This window comes from Semicossyphus pulcher, unplaced genomic scaffold (genome assembly GCF_022749685.1).
Source record: "Semicossyphus pulcher isolate SPU_LCO1_2020_fin unplaced genomic scaffold, fSemPul1.0.p SCAF_11, whole genome shotgun sequence".
Lineage (NCBI taxonomy): Eukaryota > Metazoa > Chordata > Actinopteri > Labriformes > Labridae > Semicossyphus > Semicossyphus pulcher.
Window position 1 is genome coordinate 6,915,832 of NW_027211615.1, and position 26,381 is coordinate 6,942,212.

The 26,381-nt window shown below is 41.4% G+C and overlaps 1 protein-coding gene across 1 annotated transcript; it reads right to left on the reverse strand.

Moving 5' to 3' along the window:
• Window positions 1-1,754: 1,754 nt before the first annotated feature.
• fntb (farnesyltransferase, CAAX box, subunit beta) lies at window positions 1,755-25,766 on the reverse strand. Its single transcript, XM_069657250.1, has 12 exons — window positions 25,413-25,766; window positions 23,716-23,780; window positions 17,418-17,490; window positions 16,735-16,826; window positions 14,382-14,528; window positions 12,447-12,530; window positions 10,632-10,718; window positions 10,403-10,532; window positions 5,802-5,934; window positions 5,378-5,489; window positions 5,100-5,214; window positions 1,755-2,223 (listed from the first exon to the last, which is right to left on the reverse strand). Exons 1-12 carry the CDS (start codon window positions 25,509-25,511, stop codon window positions 2,056-2,058), a joined length of 1,305 nt encoding a protein of 434 aa, XP_069513351.1. The 5' UTR covers window positions 25,512-25,766; the 3' UTR covers window positions 1,755-2,055.
• Window positions 25,767-26,381: the final 615 nt, after the last annotated feature.

Here is a 26,381-nt window from a genome sequence, read left to right on the forward strand (position 1 = left end):
CACTGTGAACAATAAACACCCAAACCTGAAACCCATGAAAATATGAGAATACCCATTTATAAGATATGGCCCCTTTAATTTCCTGCTTTCAGGCAGAGACACAGTCGTGTTTTCAGACCCCCCCTCCCCGCAGCAGCTCATGCTGACCCCAAAAAGAAAGAATGTTTTAATTATTTGGATGTTTCATATTTTATTTACTGTGTTGGCGGATTATTTTCTGCTAGTTTGATCTAAATGGAGCAGTTACTCAGGAGACCGACTGCAAGCTGATTGAACCCAGACAGGACTTAAAACGATTTGATGATTCGTCAGGAAGTTGATCGACTAAATGAATCCGTTGTTTTAATCTTTTTTAGTTTTCAACAAAAATGCCAAACATTTCCCGAAGCTTCTCTGCACTTTCATTCTTCATGTTTTGGCCCAGAAAGACCACCAGCTTTATCGAACATGATTTGAGTGTACTCACAGTATCACACTGCTATTGTTCAAATCAATGATTGTAGTGGAGTGTAAACTGCCCCCACCATTCATGCAGACTTTATATTGATTTCTTCAGAACAAAAGGAGGATGCTAAGGAGGAAGCATATTGAACTCACTTGAGAAAAAGAAATCGGTCCTGTTTTTCTAAATTAACGATATACCTGCGATTAGCTGTCATTACACGAAAGATCGATTTTATGAAAGGAAACTGTCCGGCCTTGATTTTAATCCTGTTTTATTTTGGTTTGATGTTGAGACACTGGGAGAGACTTGTGTCTTTAAAGTGATAATCTTCAAGATTTTCATTTAAATAAATATCTGTTAAGTCTCTATCTATTGCTGAATGAGGTAACACAATGGTGATTGAGCCTATGGCCCACTGATGAAAGCCTTTGTATTTGCAGTATTACAGACTGGGTGTCTGATACAATTAAAGTGGAAAAAATCACAAGCAGCGCCCATTTAGTGACGTGTTTTCCATCAGCCAGCAGTGGTTGGTCTGACAGAGAGGGTAGGCGGAGCTAAGCGGCTGCTTTTCCGGTCTCTGCAAGTGTTGCGAGTAAACAGTAATCTACTATGGCTGAACTAACAAAGAAAAGATGGATGACTACAGATACAACTTCAACAATAAGTGAAAATCCAAAGAAAAAGAAACAAAATGGACGCTCAGATGAAGAAGAACAGTCTAAAAAGGAAAGCGACCGTCAGCGAGGAAAATCAAATAAATCTCTCAATCTCTCTAAATTTTGAGATAATGATGTTAATTCACGAAAACAGGGCAGATTTTCTTTTTCTCAAGTGACTGCAATACGCATCCGTAGTTATTTAACACTTAGTCGGTTTATATATGTGGGAAGTGGTTACCTGCATTTTAAGAAGTATATTTTCTGATATTTTGTAACTGATAACTAAAAAAGTAAATAAAAATTAGAGCCGAAATTTAATTAAACTCTAGATTACTAATTTCTTTGCAGGTACTGACCCTGCTGGAGATGAATTGAAATAAACCGAGTCTGGAGGTATTGGAATCAGGCAAAAAATATGCTGCATGTTAAAGTTTCTATCTGAGGTAAAAGGTGTTTACATCTTCCCTAAAGAGAAGATTGAAGGACTAGACCTCGGTGACTATAGCTGTATTTACTGCTGCTTTCAGTTTCTTTCTAAGATGTTTTTAACAGGTGCATCTGACAGTTTAAAGTCCTGGTTTGTCTGACGTGTTTACAAATCATTTGACAGTTGTAAAGCATTTCATAACACATCATAAAAAGTGCTATATAAAGTTTTATTAACTTGGGTGATACTGGAACCTTAGAAAGTTTCACTTTTATTTCAGAGGATGAAAACAACAGGCATCGCAAGCAAAAACTCAGCTGAATGTGAAGCTGCCCACACACACAGTCGACCTTTACTCAGACAAACTCCTCCTAAACTCCAGCCCTCACTTCTACCGAGGGTCCGCCGTCCGTCCAGCACCTGGGCTCGTCTACGTCAGACCTGACCGCTGTTTTGCTGGTTCGAGTCCTTCCCCCAGAGGTGGCTGGTTCACACACGATGACGTCACCCCTGAGGACTAACTAGGACTGATTGTCAGCCGATCCGGAGGCAGCGGCGGAATCCGACGGTCTGTCGTCAGCGGCGGCTCCAGGCTGCCTGTTGTCATCGGGGACGGGCAGCCGGTGGAAGTGCTGCAGGGCCTGAGCCACCTTCTCCGGACAGATGTTGTAAACCGGATGAGTTGGAGCCTTAAAGACAGAACGGGAGGAAAATAAGAGATTATTAATAAGGAATAAGATGATGTGTTTCAGCCCTATAAGGAGACCACCAGCTTTATATAACATAGTTAAGGTGTATATACAGTATTACCCTATCCATCCATTATGGTCCCAGGGGGATGGAGCCAATCCCAGCTGTCATTGGGCGAGAGGCGAGTACACCCTGTACTGATCGCCAGTCACTCACAGGGCTGACACACAGAGACAGACAACCTTTCACTCTCACACCTACGGGCAATTTCAGAGTCCCCAATGAACCTAAGGAGCATGTCTTTGGACAGTGGGAGGAAGCCGGAGTACCCGGAGGGAACCACCTAATGGTGATATACGATAATTGCAGGAGCACGCTCTCCAATTTAACCACTGTCGGCTCCGGATGTAACTCCCTTTTCACCTTTTTCATACATAACATCGCCCTAAGAACTAATTAAGAAAATAATAAACAGAATAATCAATAAAAAAATAAATAGTTAGTTGCAGCACTAGTGTGGAGGCAGATAATGTAGATACTAACACATCTAATTAACAATATTTAAGACTTGTTGAGTCTGGAAATTAAACAAACAAGAGAAAATCTTAAACAAAAATATCCCACAGACATTAATTAGCAGGTTCAATTAAGAATTCATTCACTTGGTGCTTTTTTTCACTAATTTGTCAACAGTAGTTTGTGGTTGAAGACAAAATAGTGCAATTCAATCTAATGCAACACCTAAAAAGGCAGCATGTCTGCAGGGTGTACCAACATCAGAAAGGCCAAGCTTACTGTCACCACCCCTGAGTTCCAGTAAAACAACAGGAAACAGACAGCAGCACTGTGGGAGCCAATTACATCTTTGAGTGAAACCACATGCCAACTTAGTTTGCATTTGATTTTCAACTCCACTCAGCGTCACTGCTTCTTCTTTTCTGTTCTACATGTAACCAGATCAGGAAGTAAACCCTCAGACCATCACGCTAAAAAATAAAGATACATTTAAAAGCTGCATCATGCTCTCCTGACTGCAAACGCATGCTGCTAAATTCATGTGCAAAAATAGCAGATTAAAAAAGCTTATATTTTATTGATTTACCACATGCTGGAAAAATGAACGGGTGCGTGAGCATCAGAGGCTGAATGAGCCGATGAAGAGACGTTCACTTAAATTAAAAACTCTCTTTTCATTCTCAAGGACCCGCAGACGCTCATGCTCGCTTTAGACTATAATTCGACCATTAAATCATCAGGACTGATCACATCTCGTTGTTCAGTAATAACTTAAATAACCCAGTGAGGAGCCTGACTAATCGTTTTCAGGCATTATTAAAATACACATTCAGGGGAAAAAAAGCCAAAAAGCTCCACACACTTAACCCCGAGCTGTTCAGCTGTGACGCTTCTGATACAGCAGAGTGTTAGAAACCAGTGTTATCCAGCAAGGAGGTACATGGGAGGATCGTGGGGTACCTCAGCTCATTTGTACCTTCACATCTCATCTCATCGCATCTCATTAGTCTCATTAGTCGGCAAACTGGCAGAGAAATATTGGAAGGATGAATGGGTTGTGGTGTTGCTTCAAGCTTGTCTAAACCTACACCAAAAACTGGACTATTAATGAGTCAGTACCTCATCTTAAAGGGCCAGTTCACCGATTTTCAACCTCAGTCCTATCATGCTATTATGGGGAGCTAATGCCATTATGGTAGAAAAAAATGCATTTGGCTCTGTGCCTTTGGAGGACGCTATACGCTTCTCCAATGGGCCCTAGAAAACCTCCACCAGACTACGTAAAATGCGTCATCTGGCGGAGGCCAGGGAGCTTGCTGAACTACATTTCTTAAATCTAGGACGCCCGCCTCCGATGTCATGTCTTGTTCAAAATCGTCAGGTTTGAAATGTCGACTGCAGACCTGAAGATTTTTTAGAAGATCCACCGGTATATTCTCGTCGTATTTCAGATTCTGTACCGCTCTGAGCCATTGCCTGCAGCGATCAATGTCCTTGACTGGAAAACAGTAGTATTTCACTCCAGCGTTTTAAGCGATCAACGTTGGGTATTGTAGGAATATAGAATGGGCGAAACCACAAGCTGTTTGTACGACTTTCTCCACAGCTATGGCACCAATGTCAAATATTACTGCTTCTATCGTTTACAGAGAACACCAGCTTTGACTGACAGCGGCTTTTCCAGGGGCAAATTGCTCCTTTAAGGAGCTCGTTAGAAGTTGTTGTAAAAGCATCTATCTAAAGAGACACAGCTCTGGAAAAAAATAAGAGACCACTCAAATGTTCCTTATAAATCAGCATCTCTCTCTTCATGTCCTGTCCAGCCCAATCCAGATCTGAACCCCATCGAAAACCTCAACAGCAAAGTGACAGACTGGTGGAGAGCATGCTAAGATACATAAAAGCTGTAATTAAATCCAGGTTATTCCACCAAACATTGATTTGTGAACTCTTCCTGAGTTAAAGTATTAGTATTCTGTTGTTTAAACATAAACATTAACTTGTTTTCTTTGCATTATTATTATTATTATTATTATTATTATTTGAGGTCTGAAAAACATATTTTTGTAGCTTTTGGTTTTCTTAACCAGTCGACATTTTCTGCAAATAAAGACCTGAATGAAAGTCTTTTGTTTTGAAAGAGGGATAAATGTTGTTTACGGTAAAACAAAAGTTCATTTTACACAAAAACAAACCTATAAATAGAAGAACCAGAGAAAAACATATTTTTGCGGTGCTGTCTTTAGCACCAGGGTTTCACTTGTTTCCACAAAAGTCCATTCTTTATAGTATTATAAATGTATGAATAAATCCACCCTCATTCCGCTGTGTCTCCCTCCCAGCCCTGCTGCAGCCTCACCAGTCTGTTCTCCTCCCTGCCGAGGATCATCTCATGATGGAGGTCCTGGTTCCCAAAGTGCTGCGCTACAGAGAGGCCGCTCAGGCAGTAACACGTGTGGTAGAAATCTCTGGACCTGCACACGAGAAGACACAATACAGCAACGTGTAAACAACGTGCATGAGTAAAACCATGTGAATCACATCTGACTGTTGAGAGTGTGTGTGTGTGTGTGTGTGTGTGTTGCTGACACCAGCTTTAATGTGTGTGTGTGTGTGTCCAGATGGTGTGGGACTGACTTGCCAGGCTTATCCAGAAGGCCCCCTGTTGGGTTCTGACAGCACAGGAGGATGTACTCCTGCAAGGCCTGCTGCTCGAACATCCACCGCTGCCGACTCAGCTCCGACTCTCCTGCACAGACACAGTTTAAACGCAACACTCTCGTTACGTTTGCGAAAAGAGATGCAATTAAAGCAGAGAATTATCGAGTTAATGGGGCTGAAAGACGGCAAAGAAGGATCAAATAACAGGTGAAAACTGGAAAATACGTCCTATAGTCCATACTGTGATGCCTTACAGGTACATTATCAGCAGTTTATGTGTGATTGTACCAGTTTCCCATCTTTCTTTAGCATTATACATTGTCTGAGTAGTGTTTACGCTTTGCAGTAGGACTTTAAACACAGCTAGCTAACGTCCAGGCTTTGGTCTTAGACTCAGTACCTTCTTTGAATAAGGCTCTGTGGAGGAGAGGCAGGAGTCCGGCCTGCCAGAAAGAGTAGCAGCCGTCCACCAGTTTGTTGCAGCGGCCCTGGAAGCCTCCTTCGAATCGCATCTGTCTGCTGACCACCCACCGCTGAGGAGACACGACAAACACACGTTTAACACAATCAGACCACAGCTGGTTTGAGGATGTTTCACTCAGATCTCTCTGACAGTCATTACATCAAAGACAAATCATTTTTCATAGCCGAGCCGAAGCCCCACAGGGTCACACGGCAGCAGAGGTGTCGAAGACAGAATCCAGGAAAGCGGTGTCTTAACATTTTCAAAAATGGGAAGGAAATTTAGAAAATTGTTGCCATGGAAGCTGCTAATTGGTGCTCATCCAGTCTGCTCGGCTTGGATTAAGTAATTATAGAAGATGGAGTTAAATACCAGCTGGGGTCTACTCTGTCTGAGGAAGGAGGGAGGAGAATGATTGGCTTAATACGTTCGCTTCAGGGATTCATTTTAGTCAGTTAAGAAGAGAAAGTCAAGAGTTTCAGGAAAGACAGGAGAGTTTAACACAGAGGAGACGATGGAGGCCCACTGCTGCCGATGTGACGAGAAAAAACATCCTGTAAGTTACTGAAATGCGAAGCATCACTTATTATTTTGACATAATTAGGAACTATTTTAGATTTGTCATTAATTTGTACTGTAATTAACTATTTTGCAAAAGTTCTGAATCATTATTTGCAATAAAGTCATTTTTAAGTCAGATTTTTGAGAAGGCTTCCCATTATTTTGAGACTCTAAGGCATTACTTCGAGATACAAAGTCCCTATTTTAAGAAAGTTTATTATTTTAAGATACTAAGTTAATACTTTGACATAATAAGCCATTCATTTGAGATAATATGTTATATTTGAGATTGAAAAAAGTCATCTATTTCAGAAAACTTTATTATTTTGAGATACTTCGTCACTATTTTAGAAAGTTTCTCGATAATTTCTAATACTAAATAATTATTTTGTGATACTAGGTCATAATTCTAACATAACTAAGTCACTCTTGTGCAGAAGTTTCTCATTATTTTGTGCTTCCTAATCATTATTTGTGTTAAAAGCCATTCGTTGAGATACTGAGACAGACTTCTGAGAAGGGTTCCCATTATTCTGAGACACTTAAAAGACGTAAATTTGAGATTTAAAAAAAGTCTGTATTTCAAGAAAACCTTTCATTGTTTATTTTTTTGGCTTTTGCTTTTAATTGACAGGACAGCTGAAGAGAGACAGGAAATGTGGGGAGTAGAGCGTGAGGGAAGACACGCACCAAGTGATCAGCAGGCCGGGAGTCAGTGAGTCGAGGACTGTAGCCTCTGTACACGTAGCGCTCTACCAACTGAACCAAACCAACGTCCCACTAAATCATTATTTTGATAAAGTTTCTCTTTATTCGAGATCCAAAATCAATATTTCAAGAATTCCTACAGGATGTGTTTTTGCATCACATAGGCTTAAATGTGCTTCACCAGCAGCTGGAGCAGCGTTCTCCGTACAAACACCAGTTTCTCCAGAGCAGATGTAAAACAAAGAAACACACTTTACAAACATGCATATTTGATGTGTTGGGGTTCACTTTGGCCTTGTGACAGCGTAAAATATGCAAGGAATAATACTGTACAGTTGTACAGAGACTTTCAACACAGCTGGTTATTTAGCTGCAAAAGTTTCAGATCGTTTTTAAAGAACATCTATGTCATAAATGCTTCATGCATGTGCTGCTCGTGCATTCTTTAGACAGGAGGATCATTTGTGTGCCAGGCTTGACTGTGGGTATTAATGCTGCTTCCCTTCTCTACACCTGACAGGTAATATTTATTGTTCTCCTTGCAATGCCAGACAAATGAAAGACCTGAATGTGTCAAATGAAGACCTTGGCATTATTGCAGCTACACATCTGCATCAAACCATCATTTTTAGGTTTTTAAGCACACTTTTAATTTCTTCACTTTACTGCTTTCACAGCAACACATTCCTCAGAAGAAAAATGTCTCGATTCTTCACTTGATTGTTAATTGTTAAAAAATACAACAAGGACACATCAGTCTGAGAGGTGCCATCAACATGAATCTGTTCTCAGAGGTACTGATTAATTCACTCTCGTCCTGTTTCACGCAGCGTGACTCATCCTACATCACCAGATAAAGGACAAGTTGATAAAAGATATTTTTGTTCACACCCTCTGAAACAAGGTTACATTTTAGAGGAACAAAAACGCTGTCAAAAAAGAGTAAAATACACAAACTGTATGGGTTCTTTAAAGAGGGGGTATCATGCCGTTTCACATCATAAGACACATATATAATGTTACAATGTTGGATGTCCAGACTAAACGTGGGTGAAGTTTCAGATCTGTATGTGAAAGTATGTCGCAGTAATCCCCAGGCTTCTCAGCTCAGTCTGCAGGCTGCTGTGAACGCCTGGTTTCACACTGTTTTTTCTACACGCCTCAGCAGGCTTCAGAGAGCCGGCCAATCAGAAGAAAGTGAGCTTGTAGGGGCGGGGTAAAGGGACAGAGCTGACTGCGTTGTTTCAGGCAGAGGCTGTATGATGCTAAGCTACTCCACAGGTATCATAGAGTGAATTATGAAGCTTGAAGTTAGCATAACACTAATAACACTATTATCTTTGTTCTTCTGTGGAGACTGGCGCAGAACATTTGCTCTATAAAGTGTTCTTAAGTAGCAAAAAAAACCAAAGGTCAAAACGTCTTGATTTGCCGTCCGAAACATCAAGATATTCAATTTACTTTTCAGAGAACGACAGCAAATCCCCAATTTTAGAAGCTGAAACGTGTGGATCTGCTAAATAATCACACTATTAAACATTATAGGACTCTGTGTGACACTCATCACTTGTGTACCAGCTGCCACATTTGTGCAGACGCCGTGTTTTACAGCAGGTGAGTCAAGCTGCTGCAGATTCTCCACCTGGTGTCGACTTACAACCTCTGCTGATCCACTAAAGACCCCCCTCTCCCCCCTGCTGTCACCTCCACGCTGCACTCCTGCTCGGGTTCAACCTCTGAGACAGAAATCCATATTTTGCAGGAGACAGACGTTGACACGAGACTCTTTAGAGGACGGGCTCGTTTAACCTTTGGCTGGTGTCGAGTTGATTTTTACTACAGGGCTGTGAGTGAGTGAGCAGAAGGAGGGCAGTTTCAGCCTGCGGGCTGTGAGGAACAGGTTTCTGACCAGTCACATGCAAATGTAACTTTATGACCGCGCTGAATTTGAATATGTGCTGAGTGACAAGATACAACATGACGGTGGCTGTTGGGGAAGCATTTTACAGCTGTTTTAAAGGATATTTTCTCCTTATTGATGATTACTACTAGAAGAAAGCAGAGCATGATAATGTCTCTGAGCTAGCTGTGTTTCTCCTTTCAGAAACAGATGCCTCAGGCTGACAGTTTTCTTTTCCAGATGAAGCTCTGTGTCACATCTCAAACATCTTGCCTGAGTCCCTGAACGCCACTCCCAAGCTCAACACACTCTGGGCCACTGTTCTGACCTCTTACTTCTCTGGAAGCAGGAAAATGACGCTAGGGATTTATACAGATTTCCAAGCAACTGTAAGAAAGCGGATGGAAACTTTGTCTTCCTAAATGCCGGGAGAAGAGTCTAAATAGGACGTCGCTTACAGCTTCATGTCTACATGGTTTTATGAGACAGAAAATCTTCTTGAAATCACATTCAAAGGAACAATTCAAAGATGAAGGACCAAAGTCAATTGAAAATAAACAAAAAGAGAGAAATATTTTCTCCCTTCATGGTCATCAAAAGGCATTATCTGTGATTTTACTGAATGAAATCTTGCCCTGTGTACGACCTTTGTATTCTTATTTTATCTCAGTTGTTTGTTTCTGCTTTGGCCACCTCGGGCTGTGACAGCATGACCACAATACTGCGGTTATGCGACGCCGACCGCGGGGTGGACCCAGTGACCGTCATCACCGCTTTTTTATCCCAACTGAAAGCCTGTTTACATTTATTATTTATCTCTGTCTCGGTGCAATGAAGCACCGCTCTTTTTCTACTTCACTCAGACGCCACATGTCACATTTACTGGTCGCTATGGCGGCAAAGAGAAAAACAATCCTGAATGCTGTCAGGTGTCAAGTTAGCAGAACAAAAAGCAGGAGGAGCAGCGGTGAGACACTTCTCTGATGATCCCAAGAAAGTGAGATGAAAAGTAATGTCTGAGAAAGACGGTAAAAAGGCCGGTATGCGTAGCTGCGGGAGGAAGAAGGAAGAGTCTCAGCCAGATTATCAGGATGATAATCACTGGCGGGCGGCAGCGGTTAACCGGTGAACTGCCGAACTGCAAGGAGGCGTCAGAGTTTTACCGCGGTTAGAAAGATTGAGCACCGTCACGGCCCTATGGCCCCCTATAGAAGGAGATATTGCCTCAGCACAAAGGCTCTGATGTGAAAGATACTGCATCTTTTTTTCCCTCATGCCAAGTAGTACGACAGGCTTTTCTGTCATTTTAATAGTGTTTTGTTTAAGCTTAAATGTGCCTGTAAGTGTGAAAATATCCGTCTTTTCTCACCAGCAGAGCTTTGAGATCCAGCATATGTTCTTTCCCCAGGATGACGAGGGCAGCTGTGCCGCAGAAAGTGTAGCCCCCGTGGGCCTCCAAACCTGGCACTCCGCTTAGACCGCCCTCCCAGTTCTGACACCTGCAGACGGAGTGAGATAAAACACACAATAAAAACACTCCCTGCACAAAACGGCCTTTAATAATTCAGTTACAGACCGCTGTGTTGGCGGCGGTGTACCTGAGGATCCAGCTGGTCGTGTCCTCAAACAGTTTAGGCGTGAGGATGTTTGTGAGCGAGGCTACAGAAGCTGCACAATACGCGCTCCTGTAAAAGGAAGCAGCACAGAGGTGGGTGAGCAGGAAGTCAGCCCCTGCTACGCTTACACATCATCTTCTAAAGCATCGTATTTTTAGACTGCAAGAGGCCCAAATATAAACATCCATTCTGACTTTTTGTGTTACACTGTAAAATCACCTGATCTTTTACATGTTCCACTCTTCGGTTAATACACTGTAAAGCTTTGAAGCTTGAACTCAGAGATAAGGCTGCGACTAATTTGTCTTTTTATTATAATCAACAAATCCTTCAAGGAGAGCAGAAACAACCGTTACCGCTTTGTCCACAGGGGGGGGCCAAAACTTTTGCTTTGTGTTGATTTTGGCGCCCCCTGTGGACAAAGCGGTACCTCGTATCTCTTTGCTGATTTTGTCCTGCTCATGCTTAAGTGGTGGTTTTTAACAAACAACTTGAGCGGAAATTAATTGGCCGAAGAAGAAGATATTGTGATGTGTCATTATATGATCGTCTTGCAATATATCAATTATCGCAGAATCGCTGTATCATGATATTATCGCTATCGCGGGGCAGGTACCGCCCATCGTATCGTGAGTTACCCTGCGATCCCCACCCCTAATAAAGGTTGCGTGGAGAGGAAGAATTTGTAAGGGACTATTTTCAGCTGTGGAATAATACACATTTAGTGCTCTTAGGGTTTAGGTTGAGCTGTATGCTCTTTAGTAGTTGCATTATTAGTTCCCTCTTTCTTTTGGCTAGATGGTAGTGGGCGGGGCTTATCAATTAACCCGGTTCCTCAGGTGTACTAAGTTTGCAGGGTAACCGGCGCTGAACCACCATGATGATTGAGACCAACCACCACCAAAAAAAGCCCCATAACACCCACTGCCAGCCAGCCTCTTCTACATGCACTTTGTGTTAGAGAATGAACTTGCCCGAGACACGCCAGGAGCCAAACTCTCATAACAGTATGAAAGATTGACTGAATATAAACAGCAGTTTCTGTGTTTATAATAATGAAGGAACGTGTATTAATGTGTTTCTATGGAACAGAACATGAGCTTAGTCGGATCAACTCGTTGGTTTTGGTCTCGTTATGGGATTTGTTGATAATAAGAAAATAACAGGCCATCAGCAGCCTCGAATGAAAAATGAGTTTGTGTGAACCCTTCTGCTTCACAGGCTAATAAAAGTCTTTTAAAACCCACTGGATGCTTTTTCTTAGTTCATTAAAAGTTAAAATTCTGCAGATGTGTGGTTTCCACAGGAGAGAGGTGGATAAGCAAACCCGACAGAGAGAAATAAAGTTTGAATAATACAGAATGACAGCAGAACATTAATTGGTTTGCAACAGATAACAGGCTCCTCTGAGAGCGGAGAAGTGACTTTGTGGTTCTTTGTTGAAACAGAAGACGAAACCTCAAAGCTGCTTATTAAAAAGCCACTGCTCCACATTGCACATCCAAAGACACGAATCCAACTTAAAACCACTCTTCTTATGCAACAGAGATGTGGGCTTTTCTCCTCTTTATAGCAGCACCAAAGGGAACAAAAAAACTTTAAAAATACAGAGAAAAGGGAGACACACTTTCAAAATGTCCTACTTATTCTGTGAGAAGACGAAATCAAATAAAAATCACAATACCGAAAAACACGGCAGACACCCAAACGTGTTTTTTTCATTTTAGAAATTGCTAAAAAAAGACAAAAGATGAGCGAGGGTGGAGGAAGAGGAAACATTATCCTCCGGGCTCTCACCTGACATCCACCTCCCCTCCGACGTGCATCACAAACGAGCCATCTGGCTGCTTCACTGACCATAGGAAATCTAACAGCTTCTCCCTGGAGAGGAGTCAGCACAGGAGGAGAGGGAGGGAGGGAGGGAGATGGGTGATTAGAGAGAAGAAGAGGAGGAGATATATGGTGACAGGAAGAGTAGGGGGACAGAGTGGAGGAGATAAGGGGAGAGAGAGAGAACAGAGGGAGGGGGTGGAAGGCTGTTTAATAAAACACTACGACACAGTCAACACAGAAATCAGGACTGTAAACATGAGGTGCTTCTCTGAGGTACAAAGGCATTCAAGTGAAGAAAAATCATCTTGTATTATATTTCATTTCTTAAGAGGCAGAATATTTATGTTACACCTTAAATTTTAACTTTCCCTGAATCTAAATAAGTGCAAAGCACAAATGATGATGCTTTTTGCAGGACCGGCTATTCCACTTCTCTGTTTTATATCACTGTTCCACATTGTTCTGCAGCCACAACATTTTTTTGCACTGGCTGCTGATGTAGGTTGGCTTCAGGTTGCAGGACACACCCAAAAATGAAGCCAAAGCTCCTTTGTGAGCCTCTGGTGGCTGGCTGTTAGTTTAGGAAGTGCTGTAAGGTTTAAGGCTGCTCAGTTAATCGCATTTTAATCTCAATTATGATTTTGGCTTCCAACGATTATTTAAAAAAAAAAATGGAGTTAAAATGTTTATGTTTATGTTATGTATGTTATTATTTATTTGTATAAGTATTTTATTTATTTATTTATTTTTTCTCATTTTATTTATTTGATTTGTTATGTCTGTTGATAGGAGCTGGGTAATGTGTGGGATGGCAAGGTGAAAAATGTTTGCTGTATTTTATATAATTGCTACTTAACTTAAAAGCAATAAATAGATTGTTAAAAAAAAAGGTTTAAGATGTGTGATCAACACATGTGATGCCATCAAACTAATAGGATACAAATGGAAAAAGCTCTTTTTTGAGTTATTGTATCATCTGAAGCCATTCACACTGCATTAGACCACAGTATAAAAACAGTGATACCATTAACACAGCGTTGTGTCTAACCTACTATCTTCACTATATTGAGTTACATCGCTCTGACACTTTGCATCGTACGATATCAACAAAATGATTCGGTTTCATATACATAAAGATAATAAAATGTATGTTAAGAATCAAAGCTGCTGAGCTGTTAATCTTTTAAATAGTTTTTTTCTCCCATGTTTAGACTAAAGGCAGAGATATACTTGCTTTTAGGTACGCGTACCCTTGATGGCTGCCGCGCGCTGCCTGCGCCTGTTTTGAGCGTCGGCTGTGCACGTCTTCAAAAATGACCGCTACCACAGATGCAGTGTGCACATGAGCGCTAGGGGCAGTGTAGCGGCAGAAGGGGTGTGACAGGGATCAACACAGCAGCAGGAACAACAATATCAGAACGTTTTGAAGAAGAGCTGATAGGCTGAAAACATGCCTGTCAAAACAGCTGGAGACAGATCATTTTAGAAGTCGACGTGGAAACGTGCAAAACTAAAGTTACGGGGACCGTTACATCGGAGCACGGAGCAAAATGTTGGAGAAACGGTGCCGACGGTGTGTTCTATCCACCGAACACACAAAAGCCGTTTCTTATTCTGCCGTGATTTTAGAATTAACATCACAGTAACCTCCTCCAGTGTCTCCATGTCTGTTGTTTACATCCCACACATACGGTTGTTGCATACGGCCTGAGCTCTCTGGTGTGCCCTCTAGAGGTATCCTCCAGGAACACGCGTAGTGCAAAGACAGGTAGGTGAACAACTATGCTCATGCCGCTGCAGGTTGTGTACGCGAACGCAAGGCCAAGCAGCAAGTATATCTCCAGCTTTAGTGCAGTGTAAGTCACTGGTGTAACTGTGGTTGTGTGACACTGACTGTACCTGTCTATAACATTGTAGGCCTCTTCTGTGCCGATGATACAGAGGGCGTTGACAGCAGCGTAGGTGGGTGCGAGGTGGGCATGTTGTCCTGGTCCTCCAGCAAAACCTCCTGTGGGGCTCTGACAGCGAGCCAGAAACTGACACACACTGGAGAGAAAAGATCAAAAAGACTCGTTAAATGACCTTTTATGGAGACATGATGAACAGTTATGTGTCAATTAAAATCATACTGAAATAATGGACAACAAAAAAGGCATATTGCATATTTTGCATCTGCACTGATTATGTAACAATAAGAAATGCAGATGTATGTGTTGTCAGGAGGAAATGCATTTTTCCCACATTTGAAATCAACCATAAATATGTACCAATGTATGTGACACATGGTTTTTTATCAATATATGAACTCACATTAGTGTTAGGAGCTCTATATTCTGGGAAACACTTCCAACTTTTTCCACAGAGGGCGCCAAAACGGACAGATATTAAAAGTTCCTTTCAACTGCTTTAAGATCCAAAAAACAAATGCAACTCATATCTAACGACTCCACTTGACCGAACAACCTGTGTTACACATTAGGGCTTCAGTTTGAATCCACTAGGTCAGAGCTATAACTGCATCTCAGTCCTGCAGAGCCTCTGTGGACTGGAAAGCGAGCACCCCTGGCTCAGTTCCCTCTGGCTGATGTGGCACCGAATACAGACCATCTCAGTTTCCCGTCTTTCTCGTTCTCTCCCAAAATGTCCGCTTCATCCTCCGCCACGAAGTGAATTCACAAAACTGCGAGTGTGTCTCCAGCCAATTGAGTTGGAAGAGAAACCTACAGTAAGTTTGGCCAACCAGCCCGGTGCCAAAACTGACCTGAGAACAGCGAGCGTTTCAGAGGACGGGGAAAGCAATCTGTTGTAGGTTGCATTGTTATAGATCCTTAAACAGGGCCTGTGTGTGTGTGTGTGTGTGTGTGTGTGTGTGTGTGTGTGTGTGTGTGTGTGTGTGTGTGTGTGCGCGCGTGTGTGTGTGTGAGCACGAGGGCGTCACACTGGCGCTGGGCAGTGCCAGCCGGTGTGTTGGCATGGCTCACAGTCATAATGAGAGTGTGGGTTGGCAGCCTGGCATCGGTGCGAGCTAAGGCGTATAGAGAGTTGCTTTGAACTGGCAGTAATTTAATCAAATGACATTTCGCTGGTAATAACACCGACGCAGTTCGAGGTAACAGCTGCATGTCTGAAATATAACACCTGCCTGATCTGCTTTATACTGTCATTACACTTGTTTAGTACAATCATTGGTCATGATAGCGTCAGAGAGAGTATCACTTTGACTGCTTCTTAGGTCAAAGTTTTCTAACACCCTGATCAGCCAAAACATTATGACCACGTTTGCTGCCAAAGCAGCCCTGACCCGTCGAGGCATGGACTCCACTAGACCTCTGAAGGTGTGCTCAGGTATCTGGCACCAAGATGTTAGCAGCAGATCCTTTAAGACCTGGAAGTGAGGAGGTGGGGCCTCCATGGATCGGACCTGTTTGTCCAGCACATCCCACAGACGCTCGATTGGATTGAGATCTGGGGAATCTGGAGGCCAAGTCAACACCTTGTTTGAGGATCGTTGTTCCTCAAACAATTCCTGAACCATGTTTGTGTGGCAAGGCACATTATCCTGCTGAAAGAGGCCACTGCTATTAGGGAATACTGTTTCCATGAAGGGGAGTGCTGTCTGCAACAGTGTTTAGGTAGGTGGTACGTGTCAAAGTAACATCCACATGAACGGCAGAGTTTCTCAGCAGAGCATTGCCGAAAGCATCGCTGCCTCCGCCGGCTTGCTTTCTTCCCATAGTGCATCCTGGTGCGATATCCTCCCCAGGTAAGTGACGCACACACATTCACATGATGTAAAAGAAAACATGATTCATCAGACCAGGCCGCCTGCTTCCATCGCTCCGTGGTCCAGCTCTGATGCTCACGTGCTCATCGTAGGCACCTTGACCGGTTACACAGCCTCATACGCAACAAACTGTGATGCACTGTGCGTTCTGACACCTTTCTATTAGCATTAACTTTTTCAGCAGTTTGAGCTCATGATAAATATAAATTGTTTGACACGTTAAACAACAACTCCTTCTATTGTTGTAATTAAACTGTCAAAGCGTAGCTGCTGCGATAAATCACCTAAAAACATGTTTGCTTTGCAGCAGCATTTATTCTGCCAGTAATTATGAAAACAATGAAATGGTAAAAAAACAAAACTAAAGTCTTTGGCGGTGCCAAGGCATTATTTGGCTCCATTACTGCTCCTTGGTAGCAGTCTAGTTGTAGAGTGTGATTTGTGTGCGTGTGTGAGGGAATGACTCACTCTGAGGCGACAGCAGCAGGAATGGGCTCCTCTAGTAACTCCAGACTGTGAAGAATCCAGAAGCAAAGCCACGGTCTGCTAGCGTCCAGACACTACTCACAGAGACAGAGACAGCACCACACACACATCACATGATCAGATGGGCATCAGATGACCAATTATAGCAGTAAAGGAGACAGAGAGATCAGTCAGACAGAGACAGAGACGAGGCCGAGTCTGACGGAGGAAAATGAGGGCGCTGACAAACATGGGAAAATATGACTTTATTTTCAGTGGATGTTAAGGTGTTATATGACATCTGTTCCCTGTTTTACTGCACAATATCCTTCCTCAGTTTCTAATTTAGCCAGTTCTTTGAAATGTTGCTGCAACATTTAATTACACATAAAAATGCTGGCTGTCAATCTGCCTTCAAAAGAAATGATCGAGCCTGCGCTGGAGGCCGGGTGAATGACACGTGCTTTTCTCTCTTCTGACCAGAGATGAGTGAACACATAAAGAGAGGTGACCTTCCCCAGAACAGTAACTCTACATAAAGCAGAGAGTGTGTTACTGTCCTTCAGATCTAGACTGGTTATTACTGACACACAGGAACTAATACACAACCTCTGAGTGACCTGCAGTTCTTGTTTGGGCTGTATGTGTAAGTTATGTAGAGGATGACAAATGTTCCTATACTGTACCTCATAAGCGTCCGACAAGTGACGTAAGCCTTTCTTGAGATATTGGTAGTGCTGTTCCCGCAACAAGGTGGGCCTGAAGACACAAAGTACATGACAGAAGGAACTTTTACAAACAGGAAGCAGCTTAACAGTAACAGTAAAAGAGTCATCTCGAGTCATCTCTCTGCTCGCTTCTCACTTCAACTCCCTCATAGTCAAGCTTTTACTTAGATTCTTGGATTGTAAATGTATGTTTGGACGTGGCGTGGCACGTGTGTACTTCGGGTCTATGAGTGTGTAGCAGAGATGTGGACTCAAGTCACTGTTTTGATGTCTTGCAACTTGCCTTGATAAAAAATAAATGACTTGAAACTTGACTTGAGGCATGATGACTCGGATGACTTGCGTGTGTTCATAAGTTTGAATGTTAGCTGTTAAATATAAAATGATAAAATTCAAAGTTTCTAACTATCAAGTATGTACGCAGCGCAAACTGGGAATCATGATTGGACGACTCAAAAAGCTCCCCGTATGTGATTGTCATGATTGGATGACTGGCTGTCAGTCAAACTCCTCGCTATGGCAACACGCAACAAGACCCCAGCTGTCACTATTTTGCGGTTTAAAAGTGATGGGGAGGGAATGTTAAATAAATAACCTATTTGTTTTTGCTTTGATTACATTTATTTGACTGAATATGAATAATCATAATACAGATACAATTCATTGTCATACTTTTTGAACAGGTTATATAAATTGGCCAATAATATCATTATTAGACGAGCTGCTAACACCTTGTCTTTTCTCTTTATAAAGACCGGATACTACAGGTAAGAGTGCTGGAGCTTGGGTGGATTTTCATCACATTGTTCTTATTTACAGTACATTTTCCATTTTAAGGTATTTCTGCTTCTCCTCAGCCTAATTAGCTGCTCCTCCACACGCTTTACAAGTAGACTGCTACCGAGGAGCAGCTGCAGAGCCAAATAATGCCTTGGCACTGCAAAACACTTTATTATTCATACAATGGTTTGCATACTTTACTGGCAGATCAAATGCTGCTGCTGCAGAGCAAACATGTATTTAGATGATTCATGGCAGCAGCTACACTTTGACAGTTTAATTGCAACAATAGAAGGAGGGGTTCTTGTTTATAGTGTTTATAACTATTTATATTTCTCATGAGTCATATATTACAGATGTTAAACCCATAAAACAATATTATATATCAAACTCGTGGCCCTTTCCTGCATGTCATCCCCATAGACTGTATAAAAAGATGACGACATGACAGCTCCCTAAAAGTGAAGCCAAACCCTCTCTATCGCCCCCTGCTGGCTGGCTGCAGTACAGGTCATAAAGACCGCCTCCTCCATGTTAACAGATGGGACATGAGTCAAACTATAAAATCTAAATACAAGTCAAATGAATGTATCTCAAACATGGTTTCTGTCATTATAGTTAGTTCTTATCATGCTGATTTATGTCCAAGTGTTCATTTTTCAGACAAGTTTATTTTTAATTAGTTATTTGATGCTGTAAAAATGATGATTGACAGCTCTGTTGACCAATACGGCTCCTGCAGCCGATCTGTTCTGGATTAGCAGAGTGGAGGAGGAACGGCAAGAGGAGACGTAACTAAAACAATCACTACAGTCATTGAAGTTTGCATACCTGTGAAGGTTAACCTCAGACCAACACAGAAAAGCTGTTCTGCTGTGAAACACGCCAACATGAGGGATCTTTGCCTTCTTTTACGGTAAGTTAAGTGTATATTTGGGTTAGAGGAAGTGGCTACAGCGGCTCCACCCGCTGATCTCTACTGCACAGTCTCTGGCTCCAAAAGACGTCACAATCGCAAGATGGCGGCGCCTATCACAGGAACTATTTTGGCTTCAATTTCGTACAATGAGAGCAGATGGAGACGCGTCGTCCATCTATATATACAGTCATTGGTCAGTCATCCCCCACTCTCTCTTTTCCCGATGATTCCTGTCACTCTTCACTGTCTGATTTAATAAAGAGCCCCAAAAAAATCTTTATCACATTATTTATTTATGCATCATAAAATTGAGAAGTATTCCGAAGGCAGATTTCTCACATATACATGCATAATTCGTCTTTTCTGCAGCTTAATTAGCTGCTCGTTTGCATTTTCGTCCTCATTTTTTAATGACTTTCTATTAGCAGAAGAGAATTCAGGCCTCATTAAAATGATAAAGGAAAAGAAACATCAAATCCAGGCCGAAAAACACAAGACTTCAATCTGATTTACTCCTTTCAGGTACAACTGGTGCATAAAAGCTCATCTAGGAATCAGTGCTGCTAACTTACATAAGGCTATAACTGCTCTGCATTATGACATTTGTGTGTGATACATACTTGTGCCCTTAAAAATAAACATTTAATTAAAATAAGATAACTCTCTATTCATCTCCAGCAGCAGGAGTCACTCACTGTTCCCTCTCCTCATTTTAATGTCAGTGAGCTCCACAGGAACATCACTGCAACTTTCATCTGCATCTGTAGCTCCTACAACACAAACGCACACACAAGTCACAGACAGCTGACACCCACTCCCCTCCTCACCACCCACCCGGTCGTATCCACTGCCTGCCCTTTTCACACGGCGCTCGCAACGACGATCGTAATTACACTCTGCCTTCTCAGGGTTAGTCACAGATCGGCGCCTGAGGTTTCATAGCAGCAATTCTGCACCGTGATAACAATCAGAGGGACTGTTGCAGCTAAAAGCCAGACCGCCCACCGCTGCGATGCTCACCAGACGAGAAGTCAACCTCGGATGTTTGAACGTTAAGGGCAGAGGGAGATTAAAACAAACATCTGGGGAAGAAAAGAGAGACCACTACTCTGACATCTGAGGTGAAATCATAATGCTACTGACGTCTTACCCTCTAAACGTCTTTTCAAAATAAAAGTGTTTTTTGTTGCAATATGAGCTTTAAATGTGTCATGTAAAAATCACATTCGGACGAATATGCAACTGATATTTTAGTGAGTTTTCTCTACACATGTATGCATCTATTAGAAAAGGACAAAAGTAGCTTTTTAGTAGTTTAAATAACCGTATGAAATGTACATTCTACAAAGTACATGCACACACATTATTTAACATTGCGTGTTTTAAAGGTAGGATGCTTTTAGGAGGAGTAGGATCAGTCCCTCTGGGAAGTTGCAAAGCAGCGTTCACGCAAATTCATGCAAATTCAACCAATTTGGATAGATCTTTATTGTCATTATTATAAAGACAACTGAAGGCATTTCAGCAGCTCTTTGGTTTGGACAAAACACAGCACTATTAAGACAAAACAAGACACACTACAAACATATTAAGAACAAAAAATGGCTAAAAAACGACACAGTGATGCCGCAACTTTACCCAAGTTTGACCAATCACCCTATTTCCCACCGCATGTGAAGTCATGTACATCACCAAACTCACTACTTTGAGATTAAAATATTGATCCCCTGAGGTCTTGTATAAACTGAGGTCTTCTTTTACTATATTACTGACTTGTTACTGATGTTTGTGTCATCACTGATTTAAAATAGTAATTGTACAGTGAGACAGTAATCAACCCGTCTCGTATCAATTGTTTAATGCTGCCGCAGCAGCTGAAGTGACGATAATGATAAATAAAGTATCTCCCTAGTTCATATGGATAGCATTAAATGTGCATGTGCAGTAAGAAATGAGAATTTCATAGCTCATTTTTTTTTGGCATCTTGACACGGAAATCGACCAGAAGTGATGCCAGAAGATGAATAACGCGCTCAATAGATGCTTTATTGGAGCGTTTTTCCAATTCGCTCACAGTGGATGTGTAAAGAATAAGAAACTCTTCACACCACAACACCGAAAATGCTCGCAAAATTCTAGAGGGACTGTTTTATTCTTCAGACGCAGGTTAAGTGCTGACTAACAGAAAGCTAATTGTACTCTAAATAACCACGATGTATTGTACGGTATTGGTGTATTGTAGCATGTTTATTTTATTGTTTTCCATATCTGTCGTGTACAGTGGTTTTTAGGTTACTGAAAGCTGAATATTGGAATTACACGCCACATGTAACAGCCCAACTAGCAACAGCTACAAACTCTTTGCGCAGCTCATAAATTTTATGCTCTTTGTTGAAACTAAGTCGAATTTGATCATCCTTACCAACTAAAAAGAATTAAACTGTGGCTGTTCTCAGTTGAAAAACATTATATTTAAATGAAACTGAGAGATTAAAGTTGTATTCCTGGCACAGCGAAGACGTGTTCATGTAAAGAGATAGAGAGAATGAATCAAACATTTGAGGGAGTATGTGTGAATATATTTCATAAACCCTGTTTTTGGTGTCTGCTAAAACATCGCTTACTTTGTTTGAGCTGCGGTGGAAGAAGTCGGATATCTGACATCAATATTCCTGGATACACCCAACAGTAACCTCACTGCAATCGTGCATCATTCTTTTAGAAAAAGCATCAGCGATCTTAAATGCATCTTGAGCTCTGCCTTCTGTATATGTAGGAGGCATGAACTGAACTGAAATGAACTCTAAATGCAAACAGACAAATGTAAGTGCTTGTCCTTTCTTCAACGCTTGTGAAATCTGAATGGATCTTTGTTCTCTCGGCAAAACAGCACCCTTCAGGACTTCAAGAGATGTCATACAAAGGCCACAAAAAAGAGGCTTTCTTTGTTACTTCAATTACTGCTTTTGTCTACTTAATTCCACTGTCAAAGGAGCAACAGGAAAAAAGATGCTTTAAAACATCCACGTTTTATCTGGCAGATGTGGGTGGAAAAATCAGGCCGAACAGTCAACAGATAAACAGTATCACATGCATGGCCTCCACTGATGAATATAATTAATTTTCATATAAGAGTGAGACATCATATTGGCTGCAAAGCCGTTGACATTCCTGACCGTGCAGTTGTCATAGAAATGAAATGAGTCACCCCATTAAGAGAGCACGGATGACAGCTGATAGCAGGAGCAAAGTATGTGGGCTGATCATCACACCGTTTAGAAAACAGCCTTCATACATCAGCGTGCTGCCGTCTCTACATGCAAACAGCAGGCGTTTGTGATCCAACGCCGCCGCAGCCGATGAGCAGTGTTCCTGGAAACATCTCACGGTGGCAGGAAATGTATTCAGCATTATGAGTGCTATGAATAGATGATCGTTATTACGGCTGCAATCCATAATAATAATCTGACCAATTTGTTACCATGGGTTTGAGTGCACGTGCTGTATATACTGCTGCACAAAGGCTTTTATGATATAGCCTGTTGAGTTGAGGTGAGGCCAATTTGATGTCCTGATTTCACATAATTATTGTACTAACAGTCACATGTCTGAAGCAAAAGCTCAGATCCTTCATAGACAAGCTCGTCACCTCCATTATAAGAATACTAGACCATTTTAGCAATGCTCTCCTATGACTCATTAGGGACTATACCAGTCCTTAAGTGTATAAAGATCTAGTTTATATAATCCCAAACCCTAACCCCAACCCTGAGCATTTCATAATGTATATGTTTAATGTTTTAGTAGTAGTAGACAGTGAAGTAACAGCAATGTCTGTAGAGCAGACAGTGCTTCCTAAAGGGAATTATCTCTCGCAAATTAAAGTACATTATTTACCTTTGATTATTTAACTTATGCACTTTCAATTTGTCAAGTAAGAGAAATTAATTTAAAGGGCCAGTTCGCAGATTTTCAACCTCAGTCCTGTCATGCTGTTATGGGGAGCTAATGTCATTATGGTAGGAAAAAAAGCAATTTGGCTCTGTGCCTTTGGAGGACGCTATCAGCTTCTCCAATGGGCCCTGGAAAACCAGGCCAGGGAGCTCGCTAAACTACACTTCCTCAATCTAGGACACCCGCCTCCGATGTCATGTCTCGTTCAGAATCGTCAGGTTTGAAATGTAGACTGCAGACCTGAAGATTTGTTAGATGATCCAACGCTATATTCTTGTCGTATTTTTGATTCTGTACCACTCTGAGCTGTTGCCTTCAGCTAAACGGTAGTATTTCACTCCACAACTCTTGCTGGGCTGTTCCTTTCAGAGGGAGGGGCGCAATGCATGCTGGCTGTTGTAGGAATGTAGAATGGGCGAAACCACGAGCTGTTTGTACAACTTTCTCCACAGCTATGGCGCCAATTTTAAATAGTACTGCTCCTATCGATTACAGAGAACACCAGCTTTGACTGACAGAGGCTTTTTCCAGGGCGAACTGCTCCTTTAAGAAAATGCTGTGTGTTAAGGTGAGCTACAGAATGTGGACACTGTGGATACTTACTGTGGTAAGCTGTGTATTTGCTTGTAAACAGTGATGACTTCTTGGATGCTGCGTTCCACTTTTTTCTGGTTAAAAAGAAATATATAACGTCACTATGAAGTTCATGCTGAGCTTAAAAAAATACAAAAAACAAAATCAGCCTTTTATCAGCATTCCTATTATTAACATAAACCATTATTTTGTTAATAGCCCAAGATTTAAATATTGCTTATAGCTAATTGTGCTGGTTCTTGATTAGGGATGCACGATATTGGATTTTTTGCCGATATCTGATATGAAGATATTTTCCAATCCTTTTTGCTGATTGCCCATTTTGATACCAATAAATTAGGCACATGTTTTTTTCCCACTTAATTGCAGAGAACATCAAGTTTCCCCTGTAGTGGAATTGATGTCATGCCTACTCTCTTTACATTCTTGAGATGGGCGATCAAATTGAGCATGACCAATGCTGAGCACAACCTTGCTGTTCATTTCGGAAACTTCAAAAACTGCCATACCGCAGACATCTTGCACCCTTCTTCACGATCAATGAAAGAGTGGTGGTGCACGCAGTGCGTGCAAAACCCACATTGAGTTAAAGTCATAGCGTGATGTCAAGCTTTTTTAGGGAATTATCGAGCATTTAGGCAGAATTAAAGCATTGTTCATTGGCAGAAAATATCAGCAGAAAAATAACATATCAGCTGATGCCGAAATGTCATTTTCAAGCCATAATCTGCTTATAACGTGCTGATAATATCATGCATCCCTATTCTAGATCCTAGATCAATAGTCCCTGTGACGATTGTTCACAAAACACATGAAACGTTGAATTGTTCATTTTAATAATTAATTTTACTATGATATATATATATATGAACCTCACGTTATTATTTTATTATTATATTATTTTGACCTGCCGTGAATCTGCCTATTCCTTTGCATAGAAAACCACCAATAATATTGTTCCTGCACAAACTTCCTGAGATCACAAATGACTCAATGTGTTGTATCGTTTAGTGGGCGTGTGATCAAATACAATGGCAACAGTGTTTCTAATTTACCTTAAATTTATCTTTGACAGTTTTTATCCTTTGTTGCACTTTCATGGTTCTTATCAGCTGACAGATGCAAATAAGCTGTTGAGCTAACCCCAAAACATTTACATATTTACATATACGTGTATTTTAATAACAGAAATTAGTAAATATTAAATAATAATATTACCTGAGCAGAAATTTTATTTATTTACTGGATATAACATTCTGACTAACTGTAAATAAAAAATAAATAAATCTAAACCATAAAATATATAATTGAATTGGACTGTTCCGTTCCAGTGTGGTTCACTGTTTTACAGACTTGATTCACATGGCCTGCGTCGTAACTGGGCTTAACTCTTTAAGTAACTTAGCTATCAGCTAACTTAATTAATCTCTTTAAGTTGAAATGCCAGCTACCTAAAGCTCCGGTTTGCTAACTTGCGGTGGCTAAATCACAGCGAGCTTAGTAAACAAAAGCGAACCGGTTTATACTTATTCTTCTGATATTTTGGTCAATAAGTGGGAGAACAAAAAAGAAGTATGTGACAATAAAATTACTGACACTTTTCCACAACGCATCTCATCCAGAGCTGAGAACTGCCACTCAACCGGAGCGGTGTTAGCATTAGCCACGTTACCTAAGGAGCTAATCTGTGCCTCCGCTCCGCTCACCTGCTCCATTGAAGTCACGGTTTCCACCCCGTCATCCGCCAACATTTCTGCTGCATGACACTCATTAAAGCACCGTAAAGGCATCGGTACGCCGTCCATGGTGATGATATGACCCGTTAGATGCAGAGATGCTGAGACGGAAACGAGGTTGAAGGTGCCGTTAGTTTGTTTTGATAGTTCGCTTACTTTCCACACTGGATTCTGCCCACTTCCTGCTGAGGTCGGAGTGGGCGGAAACTGCGCGCACACCCGCGACGGCGTCTCCAAGGGAACAAACTTCGTTCATTCACTGTAGTGCGAAAAACAGCATACAAACGCGCACGACCTCTTATCAAAGTGTTTGTTGTTAGTTTGACAGTAAAATGTAGGCTTTCCGAGTGAGTAAATTTTCAGTTACAATTATGTTTAATCCCTAATATCTTGTTGCTTTATGTCACTGACGTCGAAATAAGCATTGCCACCGCGCGCCTTATTCCCAAATTTCATCTGCGTCAAGTCAGCTACAAACAAACCAAGCTAGTACCGGAAGTGGTTCCACTCAGCCTTCAAAATAAACATTAAAAGTCATTCTGGAGATAAACTTTCACATTACATAAGATAAGCTTTATTGATCCCCCCACAGGGGAAATGTACTCGTTACAGCAGCTCACAAAATAGGCAATTAAATGAAATACTCAAGTAAAATAAAAATGGGTGGCAATATAAATAATAACAGTAACAAAATAGTTAAACGACTATTCACACTATGTACACATTTTTCCTTGTTGAATGATATGCAGGGGTTAGTTTTCTGCACAGAAAATTGTTGTCATTTTTTTTAGAATCCACACACACGGTGCGTATATCAATAAATAATTCAATTTTCTAGAGCCTTTTTGGACACTTATGACACATACTTCTCTTTGTGTGACTTCTGCTATAGCTTTGGCATTATTTTTACTGTGTGCACAGGTCAGATCAAGAGTGGAC